We start from the raw sequence: 17,943 nt of genomic DNA, 5'->3' as shown, positions 1-17,943 counted from the left end.
AAATGGTGGTATAGAAGTTGACAAGCCAAAAGTTTCAATACCTGACAAAATTGGCTCTATGTCCTCTGCATTAAAAATTTTCCTCCTATGAAAAAGCAGCTTTTCAAATTACATTTGTTCATTTATTTATTTATAATAATAATAATAATAATAATTATTATTATTATTATTATTATTATTATTTGTAGAAATATCCACCAAACATGGACCTTGGAAGACAGAGGACACGTGTAGGATGGCACTTAACATGTGACAAAGGCAGTTCCTCACTCAAAAGAGAACTTCTGTAGAAAAAAAAAAGGGTGTGTTGGGGATTGGGGGGCAGGTCTTCATCAGCAACACAGGAAATTATGTCAGTTGTCATGGTTACAAAACCAGACTGGAAACAGTACTTTACTGCTCATTTTGGGGTGTTTCAAAACATGGTTAATGTCAGACAAGGAGGTGCCACTTGCCATAATAAGATCATTTGACAAAACAGAGGCACGTGAACTGGGGCAAAAATAGAATTGGTAAGTACATTTCATATGGTAATCATGTTTGTGTGAATTACTACTTTATGCCTTTTTATAAATGTTATACAAATAGTACATCAATTTAGGATCATAAAATTCTAATAGATAAATCATCAGAAAGTTTGCACTTTGCATACTTTAAACATTTGTAAGTTTTTTCTTTCAATCCTTTTCTTTAATCCTTAATCTTTTTCTGTGGACAGTAGATGTGGAATGATGTATCAAAGTGAATTATTTATATAATTATCCATACTATTATTTATTTTATTTTTGAAATGATCCACATTATTAAGTAATGTTTAACATTTGAGTTATACACTATAATGTGTTTTTTGCAATAATAATAATAATAATTATAATTATATATATATATATATATATATATATATATATATATATATATATATATATATATATATATATTATTATTATTATTATTATTATTATTATTATTATTATTATATATATATATATATATATATATATATATATATATATATATATATAATCATAAGTGTAAATATCCATTCTGGTTTGCTGTATTTATTCAGAGCATGCAAGTACTGTTTGTACAAGCACATGGATAATATAATGGCATGGCTAGTGCTACAGCGACACCTTAATGAACTATTAAAACGTTTTACCAGACCCAGACCAATTTTCCTCCAGTTTTGTTGACTGTTTACTACACAGATTTTTGTGAGAGTGCAGATTTCAGGCAGTGTAGGATTGACAGGAAACACCTTCTCCTGCTTTAATGGTGCTTGCCTGGACCTCCTGTCTTTTACATTTGTGCTGATGATTGACATAAATCTTCCTTGCCAACACTGTGGTATCACAGACTTCCGTTAGCACATGTGCAAATTTGACACGTTCTTAATGTTGTCATAAAGAGTTTAGAGGTGAACACTCTGAAACCGCAGCTGGCTTATAGAATTTTCTTTTTCTGCCACGTATGCCCTTTACTAATGCAAAAAAGGTCACACATGTACTCTACTTCCTTAGTTCCTTAGTGAGAGTTTTGGGTTTTTTAAAAGTTGAAAAGTCTGTGTATTCTTTTTCTCTAATACCGCTCCATCCACAATAACGTAATATGTTAAATCTACACTATGAAAGAGTTTTGTTAGAAATGAACAAAATGTAATTAATGAGCAAGTACACCAACAATCTGTCTTCCAAACTATGTTTTTACCTTACCCTGATTCATTATGGTAAGTCTATAATTATTTATATTTTAGAGCTGTTGGGACGGATTTGGCAGGAAATTGCTTACTTCCATCAGTCATCCATACGTGTTTATGTCATGTCTGTAAATAAAGTAAAGAAGGTCCAACTGCAGCGCGTGTGTATGTGCGGTGATAGGTGTGATCGTAGTTTGAAGCTGAAAGCTTGTAGCCACAACACATGACCAACATTGACCCTGGATAATTCAAAAAGGCAACCCTCTGGGGAAATCATCCATTTTCAAAATAAAGAAACCTCGAACCGAAAAGAGTCTGCAGGCAAAAAGGGAAAGCGACAGAGCCCATAATAAAACACAAATCAAAATCAGCTTGGCTTAATCAGAGGTGGTGACAACTCCGAGATATTAAGGATTTAAAAAAGACCCAGAGATGCTCGACAGGTAAGATATTTTATTGGGATGATTGTTAGCCAGGAAGCTCTCTTAGAGCATGCAAGATATGAAAGTGTATGTATGTAATCCTTCTTACCTGTAGAGGGCTCTCCCATGTTCATGTTGTTATGTTCCTGACGTAACCTGTAATTGAGTAAAGGCATATGTGGATGCAGTAGTACAACCTGTAGTCTGTGTCTCATTTATCATCATCTTATCTAATGTAGCTCACAAATATATTACATGGTGTAAGAAGAAAGTAAAAATGGAGCAGCTAAGACCTCCAAACAGTTTGTGCTTTGAAGGAAATCTAGCGGTAAACTAGAGAACATGGATCCAAAAGTTTGAATCTCACGGCAACTGGCATTGCGGAGAAAAACGAGAAGATAAAGAGAGTAACTTTTCTTCATGTAGCGGGAGAAGAAGCTATAAAGGTATTTAATACCATGGATTCTGGTGATGATGAGGATACATTGGATGTGTTTAAGGAAAGTTCAGACGATACTGTGAACCGCATAAGAACATTACGTATTTGAGGCACGTGCTTTTCACAAGAACACAGGGACAGAATAAAAAGATCGATGCATATATAACTGACCTAAAAAATAAAGCCAAATAGTGTGAATTAGCACAGTTAATCAAAAATCGCATTGTCTGTGGCGTGAACAGTGACAATATGAGAGTGAGGCTGCTTAGAGAGACCGATTTGACCTTTGTAAAAGCTGTGGATATTTAATGTGCTAACGAAGTGACACAAAGCCACATGAAAGAGTTGAATGAAGAAGCAGAGGTTACAGTGGATAAAGTTGACAAAAAGAAAACAGTAAAAAGACTAGTTGTGTCTAAACTGTGTGAGAAGGACGAATGCATGAAGTGTGGATACACTCATGAGCCCAGAAAATGCCCAGCTTAAGGCAAAATATGTAATGTTTGTTCACGGAAAAACCACTTTTGAAAATTGTGCAAATCACAAAGAAAAAAGGATCGACACAGAAAGATGGATAAACAAGTTCATGAGATTGAACAGGATGGTCAGATGTTCATGGGTAGCATCAAAGTTAAGCACAAAGAGCAAGTGGATATTGTACAAATCACAGTCTCAAAAAGTGACAATGAAAACAAACAATGGACTGAAACACTAAAGATAAACCACTGCATGCTTACCTTTAAACTGGATACAGGTGCAGAGTGTAATGTGCTGTCATCGGAAGCCTTTGCTAAACTAAAAGATGTTCCATGGCTCAAATCAAGCTGCAGGTTAGTTACCTACTCTGGACACACGATGGAGCCAAAGGGCAGAGTAAAGCTCAAGTGTGAGTACAAAAAGCGTGTGCAAGAACTGGAATTTCAGATCATAGAGCAAGATGCACCAGCAATTCTAGGTAGAGAAGCGGGCACGAAGTTAGGTCTGATAAAACGAGTGTACAAAATGGAAAACAAGGGGAAAAAACTGACATCATGAGAGAATACAAAGATGTCTTTATTGGACTAGACTGTGTAACAGGAAAACACCATATACAGCTCAGTCCAGATGTCATTCCATTCATTCACCCACCACGGAAAGTGCCTGTGACATTGAAAGACAGAATCAAAACTGAACTGAATAGAATGGAAGACCTATGTGTCATTGTGAAGCAGAAGGAGCCTACAGAATGGGTAAATATTATGGTCACTGTGGTGAAACCTAACAAAATCTGAATCTGCGTCGACCCTAAAGATCTCAATGGGGCAATAAAAAGAGAACATTACCCATTACGCACAGTGGAAGAGACTGTAGCAGAAATGCCAAATGCTTAAGTATTCTCAGTTCTGGATGCTAATCATAGGTTCTGGCAAGTGCAACTGGAAGAAGAGAGCTCCAAGCTATGCACATTTAATACCCCATTTGGAAGGTATCGTTTTCTGAGACTACATTTCGGTGTTTCCTCAGCTCCAGAAGTTTTTCAAAAATGCATAGCTCAAAGGCTGGAAGGCTTAGAAGGAGTGGTGAACATTGTAGATGACATGTTAGTCTGGGGTGAAACTGTAGAACAGCATGACAAGAGACTGAGATTGCTGCTAGACTGCATCAGAAGTATCAGTCTGAAATTGAACAAAGAAAAATGCAAAATCAGAATGACAGAAATTCACTACATAGGACATGTGTTGACTGCAGATGGCTTGAAGCCAGACCAAGAGAAGGTACGAGCTATACTGAACATGTCTGCGCCAGAGGATAAAGCGGCACTGATAAGATTTCTTGGCATAGTTCAGTATCTGCCAAAGTTTGTTCCAAACCTCTTGGATGCTAGCGCACCACTAAGGAGACTTCTGGAAAAGGAAGTTGAGTGGCACTGGGAGACAACAATAGCAAAGCTTTGAAAAACGGAAGCAATCTGTAAGTAACGCGCCAGTACACAAATACTTTGATGTCAACAAAGAAGTAACTTTGTCCATGGATGCAAGCTCTTAAGGCTTGGGAGCAGTTGTGATGAAAGAGGGCCAGCCAGTAGCATATGGCTCGAGAGCGCTTACTGATTGCCAAAAGAGATATGCACAGATAGAGAAAGAATTCTTAGCAATTGTGTATGGGTGTGAAAAATTCCACCGGTACGTCTATGGCAAGTTAGTGCAGGTGGAGACAGATCACAAGCCTCTTGAAAGCTTTTTCAAGAAAACACTACACAAGGCAATTCCAAGACTACAAATAATGTTGCTGAAGCTGCAACCTTTTGATTTGCATGTCAACTACAACCTGGTAAGGAACTACAGATCGCAGACACACTGAGCAGAGCTTATCTGTGTGAACAGTCAGAGCAGCTCTTAGAAGATGAGTTACATGCCAATCTCCTGTCAGCTCAATTACCTATCACCGACGCAAAGTTGAGAGACTTCAAAAATGCAACAGTGAAAATTAAGATTTGCAGATGTTGATTAATGTAGTACAAACAAGATGGCCAGCTGAAATACAGCAGGTTCCAGCAGAAATCAGGAAGTACTGGACGTTCCGGGAAGAGTTAACTTGTGTTGAAGGACTGATCTACAAGAATTCTAGACTTGTGGTACCAAAAGGATTGAGAGCTGAAATGCTTGAAAGAGTGCACGAGTCTCATCTAGGAGTGGTAAAGTGCAAAGAGAGAGCACGTGATGTGACGTTTAGGCCCAGCATGTCTGAACAGATTGAAGATGTGGTGCTGAAATGTGATGTTTGTAACACTTTTAAGCAAAACAACTCAAAAGAGCCACTCATCTGTCATGACATTCCAGAAAGAGCTTGATATGTTCCATTATGAGCAAGGCGAGTATCTGCTGTGTGTAGATAATTACTCAAAGTTTCCTGAGATTTTCAAACTCAGTCAGGCAACAACCAACAATGTTGTGACAGCTTTAAAATCTATCTTTGCAAGACATGGAATTCCGGACGAAGTAGTGACTGATAATGGACCTCAGTTTTCGAGGGCTGAATTCAATGCATTTTCAACAAGTTGGGAGTTTGAGCACACAACGTCCATTCCGGGTTTTCCACAATCTAATGGACAAAGTGAAAGAGTGATTCGGACAGTGAAAAATCCGTTGAGGAAAGCATAGGAAAGTCAAAGAGATCCATAAGTTGCTTTACTGGAATACAGGAACTCACCTCTGTATGGTGAAGGACTGTCACCTGCACGAATGATTATGGGTCGAAAGTTGAAAACAAAACTGCCAACATCAGCTAAACTGTTGAAGCCACAACTGTATTCCAATGTGCACAAGCGCGTTAAGGAAAGGCAGCTGAAACAAAAGCAATACTTTGATCAAGGGGCAAAAGACTTATAGTACCATCACTAAAGGAAGGAGAAAAGTTGAGAGTAAGAGTAAAAGTAAAAGACAAATGGCAACCAGCAGTTGTTTTGAGGAATCATGAGAAACCAAGAACTTTTGAGGTTCTTGAGGTTTTGAGGCCTGATGGTAATACCTACAGAAGAAATCGATGTCACCTGCTGAAAACAAAAGAGTCGTCATTTTAACAACCAGATGATTTAAACCTGGAGAGTTCAGATAGCAGTTCATCTGTGGAGCCAGATTTTACACTGACTTCGCCTGGACTGTTGTCAGAGACTTTGCCTGTGGAGGACACAGTGATACCGAAAGTGAACTTGGAAGAACCAGTAAAAAGGTCAAAATATGATATCTAGAGCTGGTTAAGATAAAGTGACTATGAGAATGTGAATGTGACATTTTACTCTGAAAAAGTCATCAAAAGTGTTCAATGCTGTTGTGAAAGTTATGTACTATAAGGATATATCAGACAAAATAAAGGTAATATAGTGTTTGTTGGCCTTGTTAAACCTGTGAGACCCAAATATAGAAAAAAAAATAAAATAAAAAAAAAATAGACCTTTTATATGTTGTTGTAGGAGGCCTCTAATGCAGAAATAAATGGGTTTTTTTTTTTTACATTTTTTACATTTTAGTAAGTTTTTAGGGAAAAGTTGTAATATTGCAACATTGAGCCTGTTGGGTAGCAGAATTTCAGTGATTTTACTCACTGTCTGAACAAATGTAGAGAACATCTAATGGTTCATTTGCAGGGTGTACTGCTTATGTAGCCCCATAACAGTAGCCTATATATCTATACACTAATAAATCACACAATAATGATAATCAGACAAGTCATATTTTTATGAAAAATTGTTTATTATAAAAATATATTCAGATTGTATTTATAAAACCTGATGAATTGAATGAAAACTTTGCCATTTACTATGTTTAGCTCTGTTCATAGCCCTGACCTGGAAAATCAGTGTTGGGACTGATATAATCCTTTTTCAGCCAAAGAAACCTGTCATGGGGCATGGTCTGTGTTCTTGAATGGCTTGGTTTTGTTGGCATGATGTCCACATAATCATCCGATGGGCGGTCATTGGGTTTTTTATTTTCCTTTACCAGTTCACGTTCCTCTTGATCACTTGTACCAGAGTCCTTCTCAAAGTCACTTTTCCCATTTTGGACGGCATCAATGACATTATACACATTGTAGATAAGACGGTCTTTCCTGGCTGGTGGCGTTCTGAAATGGAAAAAAAAAATCACTGATTATTTTCCAGGCTAAATAATCTCAATGCAAATAAATCCCAATCATACTTACACTTTTTAAAGAATTGACCCATTCCACAGAATTGACCCATTCCACAGAATTCACACAATACTGTCTGGCTAGCTTATTGTGCCCTCTACTTATCATGCTAATAGCACTTATACCCCCCACATTCCAGAACATTATCCAGAACATGAAGCAAGCAGATATTTGGGCAAACAAGCAAAGCCCAGAAAAGAAAACAGGACCAGTTAAGTATATTTTATAAATTATAAGATACAGATAGTTTCAAATATTGCTACACAAATACTTTCAAATTCTCAAAGAAATAATTTATTCTTTAATTTAACTTGAACTTAAATTAAATCAAATCAAATCACTTTTATTGTCACACAACCATATACAAAAGTGCAATAGTGTGTGAAATTCTTGGGTGCAGTACTGAGCAACATAGTAGTCGTGACAGTGATGAGACATATACCAATTTACAATAAACATCAGATTTACACAACACAATTTAAAATCGAATATACACATAATTACACACAACACAATATACAAATAATAACATACAATGTACAGTATACAATACACACAATATAGAATACACATTATACAATAAAAATAGTATATATATTCTATATAAAATATACAGTAGGTTGTATTGTACTATATTGACATTCAGGCTGTCGGTTGATAGTAAGTTGCCAGTGCGTTGTTAAGAGAGAATATAATTTATGACAGATAATAAGATAAGATTATGACAGTGAGATAATAAGAGTAATAAAGTGCAGTGCTGATGTATTTGATCGTGAGAGATCAAGAGTTCAAAAGTCTGATTGCTTGGGGGAAGAAGCTATCATGAAGTCGGCTGGTGCGGGTCCTGATGCTGCGATACTGCCTGCCTGATGGTAGCAGTGAGAACAGCCCATGGCTCGGGTGGCTGGAGTCTCTGATGATCCTCCGAGCTTTTTTCACACACCATCTGGTATATATGTCCTGGAGGGAGGGAAGCTCACCTCTGATGATGAGTCAGGCAGTTCGCACCACCCTTTGCAGGGCTTTGCGGTTGTGGGCGGTGCTATTGCCGTACCAGGCGGAGATGCAGCCAGTCAGGATGCTCTCTACAGTGCAGGTGTAGAACCGTGTGAGGATGTGGCGGTTCATTCCAAACTTCCTCAGCCGTCTCAGGAAGAAGAGGCACTGCTGAGGCTTCTTCACAATGGCCTCAGTGTGGACGGACCATGTGAGTTCCACAGTGATGTGGACACCCAGGAACTTGAAGCTGCTGACTCTCTCCACCGGTGCTCCACTGATGATGATGGGGCTGTGTTCTCTTTCTCTTCTTCTGAAGTCCACCACAAGCTCCTTTGTCTTACTGACATTGAGGGAGAGGTTGTTCTCCTGACACCAATGTGTCAGAGTGTGCACTTCATCTCTGTAGGCTGTTTCATCATTGTCAGTGATCAGACCTACTACCGTTGTATCATCAGCAAACTTAATGATGGCATTGGAACTGTGTGTTGCCACACAGTCATATGTGTACAGAGAATACAGGAGTGGGCTGATAACACAACCCTGCGGGGCTCCAGTGTTGAGGGTGAGTGATGAGATGTTGCTGCCCATTCTAACCACCTGGCGTCTGCTTGACAGGAAGTCCAGGATCCAGCTGCACAGCGAGCTATTTAAGCCCAGAGCCTGGAGTTTCACATAAAGCTTGGAGGGCACTATGGTTTTGAATGCTGAGCTGTAGTCTACAAACAACATTCTCACATAAGTGTTCTTTTTTCCAGGTGGGAGAGAGCAGTGTGTATTGTGGATGCAATGGCATCATCAGTGGAGCGGTTGTTGCGGTAAGCAAACTGCAATGGGTCCAGTGATGGAGGCAGCACAGAGCAGATGTAATCTCTGAGTAGTCTCTCAAAGCATTTGCTGATGATGGGGGTCAGAGCAACAGGACCCCAGTCATTTAAGCAAGTGATTTTGGATTGCTTTGGAATAGGCACAATGGTGGACGTTTTAAAGCATGTGGGGACTATAGACAAGGATAGGGAAAGGTTGAAAATGTCCGTAAAAACACCAGCCAGTTGGTTCACACGCGCTCTGATGACGCGGCCCGGAATGCCGTCTGGACCCGCGGCTTTGCGGATATTCACCTGTCGGAAGGATCGGGTTACATCCGCTACAGAAACGGAGAGTGAACTAACCTCTGTAACTTATCATTTAATAATCATTTAATCAATGATTAAATCAAAAATTGTATGTTTCTATTAGTATATTTTTTTTTTTCACATGGAACAGGTGAGAAGTACAATTTATCCATGTAATGTGTAAGGTGCACAGGCAAATTTTGCTACCCCTTTCACCCAGTGCTGTAAAATTACAACATTGACATAACAAGCTCAAAATCTAATATGATCAAAGCATTCGACAGTACCTTAATATCTGCATGATCGAGACATATTACTAATCATAGAAAAAAATATTTTAGGCATTTTACTTACTTGAATGTTGATTTATCCAGTCCAGTAAAACAAGATGATGTGCTTCAAGGCAAGTTTGCAGGTTGTGTGAGTTCATGGCCAGGAGAACAGGCCTATTTACAAAATCTACCATCCAATAGCATAGCGAGGCTTAACAATAGGAACTATTAGTTGTGTAAATGTAGTCTTAGTGAGAAAAAAAAACGTGCAGGTTTATTTTAGTAGAGCTAAAATTGATGTTGTAATATTACAACAGTGGGCATCACAGGGTTAAGTACATTGTGAAATGTGCTGTTAAAATGTGTTAACATTTTGTTTCAGAAGGGGGATGTGAGATATGAAAGTGTATGTATGTAATCCTTCTTACCTGTAGAGGGCGCTCCCGTGTTGATGTTGTTATGTTCCTGACGTAACCTGTAATAGTAGAAGAACATTGAGTAAAGGTGCATGTGGATGCAGTAGTTCAACCTCATTTATCATCATCATCATATCTAATGTAGCTCATAAAGATATTACAGCGCGGTAGTTCATTGGATAGCGTTAGTCACTCTAATGGCGCATTTTATTGTGGATTGTGGTACTGCAGTGCTTGATTTCATTTTCGAGGAAGGACAATGGCAAAAAAATTAACTTTATGCTGGTAACAACGCTAAACCAGTTACTACCTTAGTCTGTTTGCCCGCAGCTAAGTTATAATATTTTCCACTGTTTGACTTTATCTGAAATGACTAGCAATCATTGTCTAATGTCAGCATTGCCTAACTTTTGTAACGTTATTTATTTTGAAACAATTCTTTCAATGAGTCTAAACAACAGCGGAAGATATGCTACTTACCTGCTCATAAAACATATTTTTTGGATACTCGTCTTTTTCGTCCTTTATTTTTATTATTTATTTATTTTAGGGGAGGGGGCAAGTTTAGTTATTATTAGTTACATTCACTCTGACAAGTTGATCACCTGTAACCATGATTACACCGGTAATCCTTAAACCATTAGATTCATCTGCGCAGAAGAGCAGAGTCAAAGCCCAACTCATCTGATTACCAAAATAGTGTTCCAGGTAACTAGCAGTTCTATGCTTCAACCACTACAGGGCCAAAAGAAAGTGTAGCTTTAACAGGACATGATAGTAGTGTTTACATTAGGCATGACATTTATTTCTAATTATTGTATATTTGCTTCATTATTTAATATATCTTGTGCCCAAATGTTTGTGACAATAAAAACAAACACATTAAAAGAACTTTACAGTGAAACTGTAATTGGGTGCAAATTTAGCTATGGGGTGAACTTAGAGCAGGAAGTGGGAAATGGAAAACCTGGAGTGGGTTGATTACAGAACTCTTTGAGCAGGCAGGGGAAATCGCAGTCACTCCACTTCACTTACATACTCCGGTAAACTTATATAAATTAATTGTGTTCTCTCAGTTCTGTAGTAACATATCTGTTTTGCCTTCCTCAGATATCATAACTGACCCTATGGATATGGTAACAGCTACAGACACCACCAACAATGGCACCTGTACCAACCTGTATGACCATCGCAGTTGGGCACACATTTTTTTGCCTGTGGTGTACTCTCTGATATGTATTGTTGGATTTCTGGGCAATGCCTTGGCTTTGCATGTCATCTGGCCTAACCTAAAAAAAATTAACTCCACCACTCTCTACTCTGCCAACCTGGTGGTGTCAGACATCATGTTTTCACTTGCTTTGCCTTTGCGTGTGGTTTACTATGCGAAAGGATTCCACTGGCCGTTGGGTGAAGGCTTATGTAAGGCCACAGCACTGCTGTTTTACATCAACATGTATGCCGGCGTCAACTTCATGACCTGCTTAAGTGTGGACCGTTTCATTGCTGTGGTACTACCGTTGCGCTTCTCGCGGTTCCGGAAAGTTCAGAACGTGCGGTACATTTGTGCGGCCGTATGGGCATTGGTGCTGATGCAGACCCTGCCTTTGCTGTCTATGCCCATGACGAACACGGAGCAAAGTGATCACATTACATGCATGGAGTATCCCAACTTTGAGAAAATTGATAACTTGCCCGTCATGCTCATTGGTGCTGTGTTTCTCGGCTTCGGCCTTCCCATGATCACCATACTGGTGTGCTATTCCGCACTTTGCTCCAAACTCCGCCTGCTTGCCAAGTCCAATAAACTGACGGAGAAGTCGGGTCGAAGTCGCAAAGTTATCGGTGTGATTTGTGCCGTCATTCTCGTGTTTGTGGTTTGCTACAGCCCATATCACATTGACCTTCTGCAGTACATGATCAGGAAGCTGCAGTACAAGCCAGATTGTTCAGAACTGCACAACTTTCAAATCTCCCTTCACATCACCGTCTGCCTCATGAACCTCAACTCGTGCCTTGACCCCTTTATATACTTTTTCGCCTGCAAGGGCTATAAGAAGAGGATACTCAAGCTGCTCAAGAAGCAAGTGAGCATGTCCTTCTCAAGTGTGGTCAGGACCTCCCCTGAGGAATCCTCCAAAGATGTGTTTGCAAACAACAAAATACAAATGAGCACCAGAAGCTACCAGAAAGAGAGAAGCAGCATGCTACTGAGTGAATAAGAGCAGCGATACTTTTGAACCACCTCTGTTTATGTAAAATGCATTGCAAAGAAATGCAGTTGGATGACTGTATGAGATGTTCTAAAAACATTAGAGCATATTTCTTACCTCTGGATTATTTTATAAACTTTAAAACTGTAGGAGTTTAGACCATGGTTTAACATTGTTTTCCTGTTCAAAGATTATTAGACATTGTGTCATTGTTTTACATAGCTCGTTTGTTGTACAGAATTTAGTTTGGTGTTTTTAATTGCTCTTTTGAATAATAAAGAAAATGAAAAAAAGCTGCAAAAATACATAGTGACACATGGCTCTTAAAATAGTTTTGAAATACCACGAAACAGTAGCCTACAGCGCTACTGTAAGGTCTATGGTTCCTTAGGCAGCTCCAGGAGTGCTTCAGCATGTTAAACTTGATGACAGGGTTGGGACGTAACAAAATACATGTTACAGGATTACATATTTAAAATACAAAATATGAGTAACTGTATTCCACTACAGTTACAATTTAAATTGTTGGTAATCAGAATATAGTTACATTCAAAAAGGATTTTGATTACTGAAGAGATTACTTTGCATTTTATTGTAATATGTTTTTATTAAATATTTAGTCTGTTCAGTTGGAAAACATTTATCCATATACATATGCGATCCGAGGAGCTTTTGAACAGTGTTGAAGAATGTCTTATGATTTGTTTCATTCATACGAGCTCTTTCACGCTGTTGTAAGTGTAAAGGCGAATATGATGTAATTGAGGAACTTTCCCTTGGGAGCTTAATAGAGGAGCTACATAATGTTTCTACAGCTTAACAAAAACAGTTAGAAACGCTATGACAGATGAAACATAAATCCATTAAATACACAATTGCATGCCTTGTCAAAGTTTTTTTATGTGGTTAGGGTATTTTTTACAAAAATGCTAACCAATGTAGCCTTTAACATTGTATAGAAAGCTATAAATAATATATGTTCTGCCTCATTCTATGAACAGAATCCACATATGATCAGAAAAGGATATCATTGTGTATACTCTGTGGGGTTTTGAAGTTTGGAACTGCAAAAATAGTTAACCTTGTGTAAATTGTCATGTGAACATTTAGCTTTATGCTAAATTTAAATGCTATTTCTTGCCTTTACATGCAACTGTTGCCAGGCGCAATTTTATTTTATAATGAATTCTATGGGAAAAAAATTACGTTAGAGTATAACTTTTTTTCTCTAATAAGCCCTTTGATATTAGGGCAAATACAGGTATGTACGGCAAAAATTGTATTCTTAGTGAGAATGTAAATAATGTTTTCCTGTAAAAAAAATAAATCCTTAAAAAAGAAAAAATTACTTGAGTAGCAAAATGGCATAAGTTATTTAGGCTTTTTTCAGAGAATGCGTTTTCACAGTGAAGTGTATTTTCTTACTTTATTTAGTAGTTTATAGTAAAAACAAGTGAAAAAAATCGACCAGTGCTGAAAAAGTAATCCAAAGTATTTAGATTACGTTATTGACCTTGAGTAATCTAATGGAATACGTTACAAATAACATTTTATTGCATGTATTCTGTAATCTGTAGTGGAATACATTATAAAAGGAACCTTCTCAACCCTGCTTGATGATCATGGTTTGTAATAACTATATTATCATCTATTTGAATAGTTCCCCAATCCTGAACAACTCGGTACCATGCAAATAATCACATGAATTTCCAAGGCCAAACAAGACATTCCTGACCAAATTGTGTAAAAAGCAGCTATACAATTTATAATTAGCAGTACCTCGTCCAGAAAAAGATAAGCAAAAGTTAACCATTGAAATAAAAGGCAAGTGTCCAGTTCCTGGCCACTAGCCCAATTGTAAATTTAACCACTGTCTCCCATTTAAAAGAAAAACACAAGGTCTGAAATCAAACATCCAGTTTCTGTGGCTCTTAGGAAACGAATAATCTTTCTGCAACAACTAAGCAGACATGACTGAGAGCATCTAGTGGCCAACAGAGGAAAATACATGCAGTAGGATGTGATAAATTTGTACCAATTTTGCCAACTTTTTTCAATTTGGGGGGGGGGAACTACTCATTTAATTTTAAGTAGTCTAATTCTGGAGAAAAACTGTACACACAATTCACTCAGTGGTCCAATATTTTTTCTAGTTTTGACCAAGACCTTGGAGTGGGGCAAGTTTTGAATTCAGTGCAATTGCAACAAACAACCAGAAGAGGGAGAAATAACACAACGGAAGAAATGTGAAAACAAACTACAACAGATGTCTTTTTCCTTGTGAAATGCGTGTATTAATTTGACTTTTTGGCGTGTAATCAGTTCATGATGGAAAACAAGAAAGTGCTAAAGTATAGGCAAGCAGATATACAATATATTAATAATTTTTATAAACGTGCCTCTTCAAAACATAAGTGAAGATTGACATCATCTTATAGTAAATGTGTTGTAACCTGACTGTTAAGTGTCTGTGCTGGTTTGTTGGCTCAGTAATTCACAGGAAGTGTTACAAAGGAATGGAAGATTATTCAAATTAAAATGCTTGCCATTGTGCCCTTCAGGGAGGCACTTAAACATGTGGAAATTGTTTAGTGCATTGCATGTCATTTTGTCTGTTTCTGGACTGTATAAGTAGTTTGTAAACTGACCAAATAGGTACTCTTTAGCAGGTGAAAGACTGGACAAAAACAGGAAAAGTTCTAAAAACCAATATAGGGTGCCTTGACCAAGACACCAGAGAAGCAGAACAGCAGATGCAGGGGAAGTTGTGGTTAGCTGAACTTTGTAAAAACAGGCAGAATCTGCTCTTGGTCCAAGCCTACTTGAACACAACCTTTTAGTAAGAGAAAAAGTGAGTTGTTAACATTTATGTTTTTATAATAAAAATAAATAAATAATAATAAAAAAAAAAATCCCAAAGTGATTGACTGAAAGAACTTCTTTGGGTATTTCATTTGTTGCCTGACTAGAAATTCTACAATATTGCTTGCTGATGTATGTAGTCTTAACCTTCAAATTCCACCATTTAATGTCTTTTAAGTTATATAGCATATTTCACATAAGCCAAGCTACAAATGGTAAAATACAAATAAAAATTCTGTCTTTGTTTTCAGTTAGCTTACGATTAACATGCTTACCTAGCATACCCTACTCGAGTTACTACACATAATCATATTAAACCATTGTAGAATGCTGTGATAATACCATGTTTACTCTTTGAATCCTATAATGATGTTCAGTTGTCAAAGGGCATATATTTATTATTAGGCCGATTACTATGTATTAGTTAACAGAAACATATATTGAAAGTAATAATCAATGTAATGTAATATCAACAGTCAAAATATGTGACATATAATATTTTATATTATAGTACCTGCACTTAAGTACTATTAACCTTTTCATGATTAGGGTATAAATGTATTATTTTTGCATGTGACACTGTAGATGAGGGCAGAATGTAGAGGAGTGTTATTTATTTATTTATTGTATTTTTTATTTCTTGTCATACAAAAGTTAAAATTAAATACTGTATATAATATAGTAAACGTGAAATGGGTTATGTCTGCTGTACTGTATTTGTTTTATTTATTTTGTTTTTATAGCTGTAAAAAACAAATGAACAAATAATGTCAGCAGTCCAGTTTGCCTATATGCACTGTTTGACTTCTCAGACGTGTGTGTGTGGGCGGGTTTGGATGGTTTACGCAGACTTTTTTTAGGTTACAAACTGGTAATTACAAGGGTATTATGCTATAAATGTGGTTTATGAGGACATTTCTAGTGTCCCCATAATTCAAATTGCTTAAAAACACATACTAAACAATGTTTATTTGAAAATGTAAAAATGCAGAAAGTTTTTTGTGAGGGTTAGGGATAGAATGTATAGTTCGTACAGTAATAAAATCATTATGTCTATGGAAAGTCCTCATAAGGATAGCTGCACCAACAAGTGTGTGTTTGTGTGTGTGTGTGTGTGTGTGTGTGTGTGTGTGTGTGTGTGTGTGTGTGAGACAAGCGCTAATGTAAACAGACTTGGCTGCGTGCATCGGATAATGACACACTCGATCAGTATGTTTTCACTGTGAGTATACAAGTTTTAAACTGTTATCATGGTGCTTTTGTAATAGTTTGGCTGTCTGTTTCAGAAAACAAACATATTTTATGCCTTAAAAGACTGTTTGAGTTGCTGTTTGTGAGAATGAAAACCACATCTGCACCTAATAAGTAGACGTGGCTGCGTACATGAGAAGATTGCATTTAGATATGATGACTGTGCATATACAAACTGTGAACCGATATCGTGGTACTTTGGTGACAATTAGGCTGTTTGTTACATAAAATAAACATATTATGTGCTTGAAAATACTCTTTGAGTAGCTGTTTGTTTGACGAATGACAATTACTAATGTAAATAAATGGCAGCATGCATCAGAGGAAGATCACGTTTGATGGACTGTCTGTGCATATAAGAGCTGTAAACTTTTTATCTTGGTACTTTGGTGATGAGTTGGATAAAATAAACGTGTTCTGTGGTTTAAAAGACTGTATGAGTAACTGTTTGAGCGAATATAAATTACAGAAGCTTGACCAGCGCAGCCTGTGTCGGCGCGAAAGCCGATTTGAATCTGGCAGCTTGTAACCTAACTGGCTGTTGCAGAAACACATATGTGTGATGCTACTCTGCGGGGCCCAGTTATTAACCGCCACATATGTGTGACGGTACGTATGAAAGGGCTAAATTATAACTGTATTTACGTGATCATGTACAACAGGATAATGTGACAGACATTTTGATCAGGCATTATATAAATAGCTTTACCTTGGTGTCGAAGGGCCTTGAATTTTGCACAACATCAGATTCTCTCCTCCATTTTTTCCCAACATCACCTTTTTCTCCATAATTAAGTTCAGGGGAGTGTTTGAGCACAAGCTGAGTCTTTGCTCGAGCCCTCTCATTACAGACTTCAAGCTGCAAACCCTTTAACCCATTTACTTTTTTATCTAATGTTTGTAGATACATGCAAACTTATGAAAAATAAGTTGAATCAGTCCACCCTACATAATCTTTATTATGTATTCTATTAGAACAATTGAACTTGCTAATTATGCAGCATGTTCATTAGTTTTATCTTGTTTGTTGTTAAAAAACATCAAATTCCTTCTTTAAATGACAGCTCAGATCTCCATCATGTCTCATTTTCCACTAGAAAAACATAGTGAGATGATTAAGTCATTATTCAGGTGTTAACATCACTTCTCTGGAACTATAATATTACTGTAACTTCTCTGGAATCAATAATACTGTGTATGTCATTGGCAGATGAAATAATTTTACACTAAATATACAGCTGTTGACACAATATCATCTGGAGGCTAGAAAAAATGACCAGCATATAAGGTCTTTTTCATTTGTATTGCCCATGCAGATCCATGACAAAGTGATATGAGTGATCTTATGATATAGAGTGTTTCATAGCCTGTCGTTTGTGTCTTCAAAGATTAAAAAAAACATCCAACATTCCAACAGGTGACCTCCTAGGGACCCTAATTGCCGTGGAGGACCCCATGAAGGCGCAAACAGGTACAATGTAAATGATGAAATCATACGATTAAGAAACATTGATGACTTGAAATTTTCCACAGCCCAATGGTGTTTTCTATTGCACACACACAGAAGAATGTGCAATGCGTGGACCTGATCAT

General features: G+C 37.4%; 1 protein-coding gene across 3 annotated transcripts; it reads left to right on the top strand.

Annotated features, from left to right (window-relative positions):
• Positions 1 to 372: 372 nt before the first annotated feature.
• On the top strand, positions 373 to 16,901 carry gpr183a (G protein-coupled receptor 183a). Of its 3 annotated transcripts, none has more exons than XM_051709760.1 (3): positions 422 to 512; positions 7,365 to 7,436; positions 11,135 to 16,901. In XM_051709760.1, exon 3 carries the CDS (start codon positions 11,152 to 11,154, stop codon positions 12,244 to 12,246), a length of 1,095 nt encoding a protein of 364 aa, XP_051565720.1. In that variant the 5' UTR covers positions 422 to 512; positions 7,365 to 7,436; positions 11,135 to 11,151; the 3' UTR covers positions 12,247 to 16,901. The 3 variants fall into 3 exon arrangements, with proteins under 3 accessions (XP_051565719.1, XP_051565720.1, XP_051565718.1); XM_051709758.1 differs by lacking the exon at positions 7,365 to 7,436 and adding an exon at positions 8,980 to 9,039 and having other exon boundaries at positions 431 to 512; XM_051709759.1 differs by lacking the exon at positions 7,365 to 7,436 and having other exon boundaries at positions 373 to 512; positions 11,135 to 16,899.
• Positions 16,902 to 17,943: the final 1,042 nt, after the last annotated feature.

Source organism: Myxocyprinus asiaticus, chromosome 11 (genome assembly GCF_019703515.2).
Source record: "Myxocyprinus asiaticus isolate MX2 ecotype Aquarium Trade chromosome 11, UBuf_Myxa_2, whole genome shotgun sequence".
Taxonomy (NCBI): domain Eukaryota; kingdom Metazoa; phylum Chordata; class Actinopteri; order Cypriniformes; family Catostomidae; genus Myxocyprinus; species Myxocyprinus asiaticus.
The sequence above is the reverse complement of the archived record's forward strand: the minus strand, read 5'-3'. Positions and strand labels throughout refer to the sequence as shown.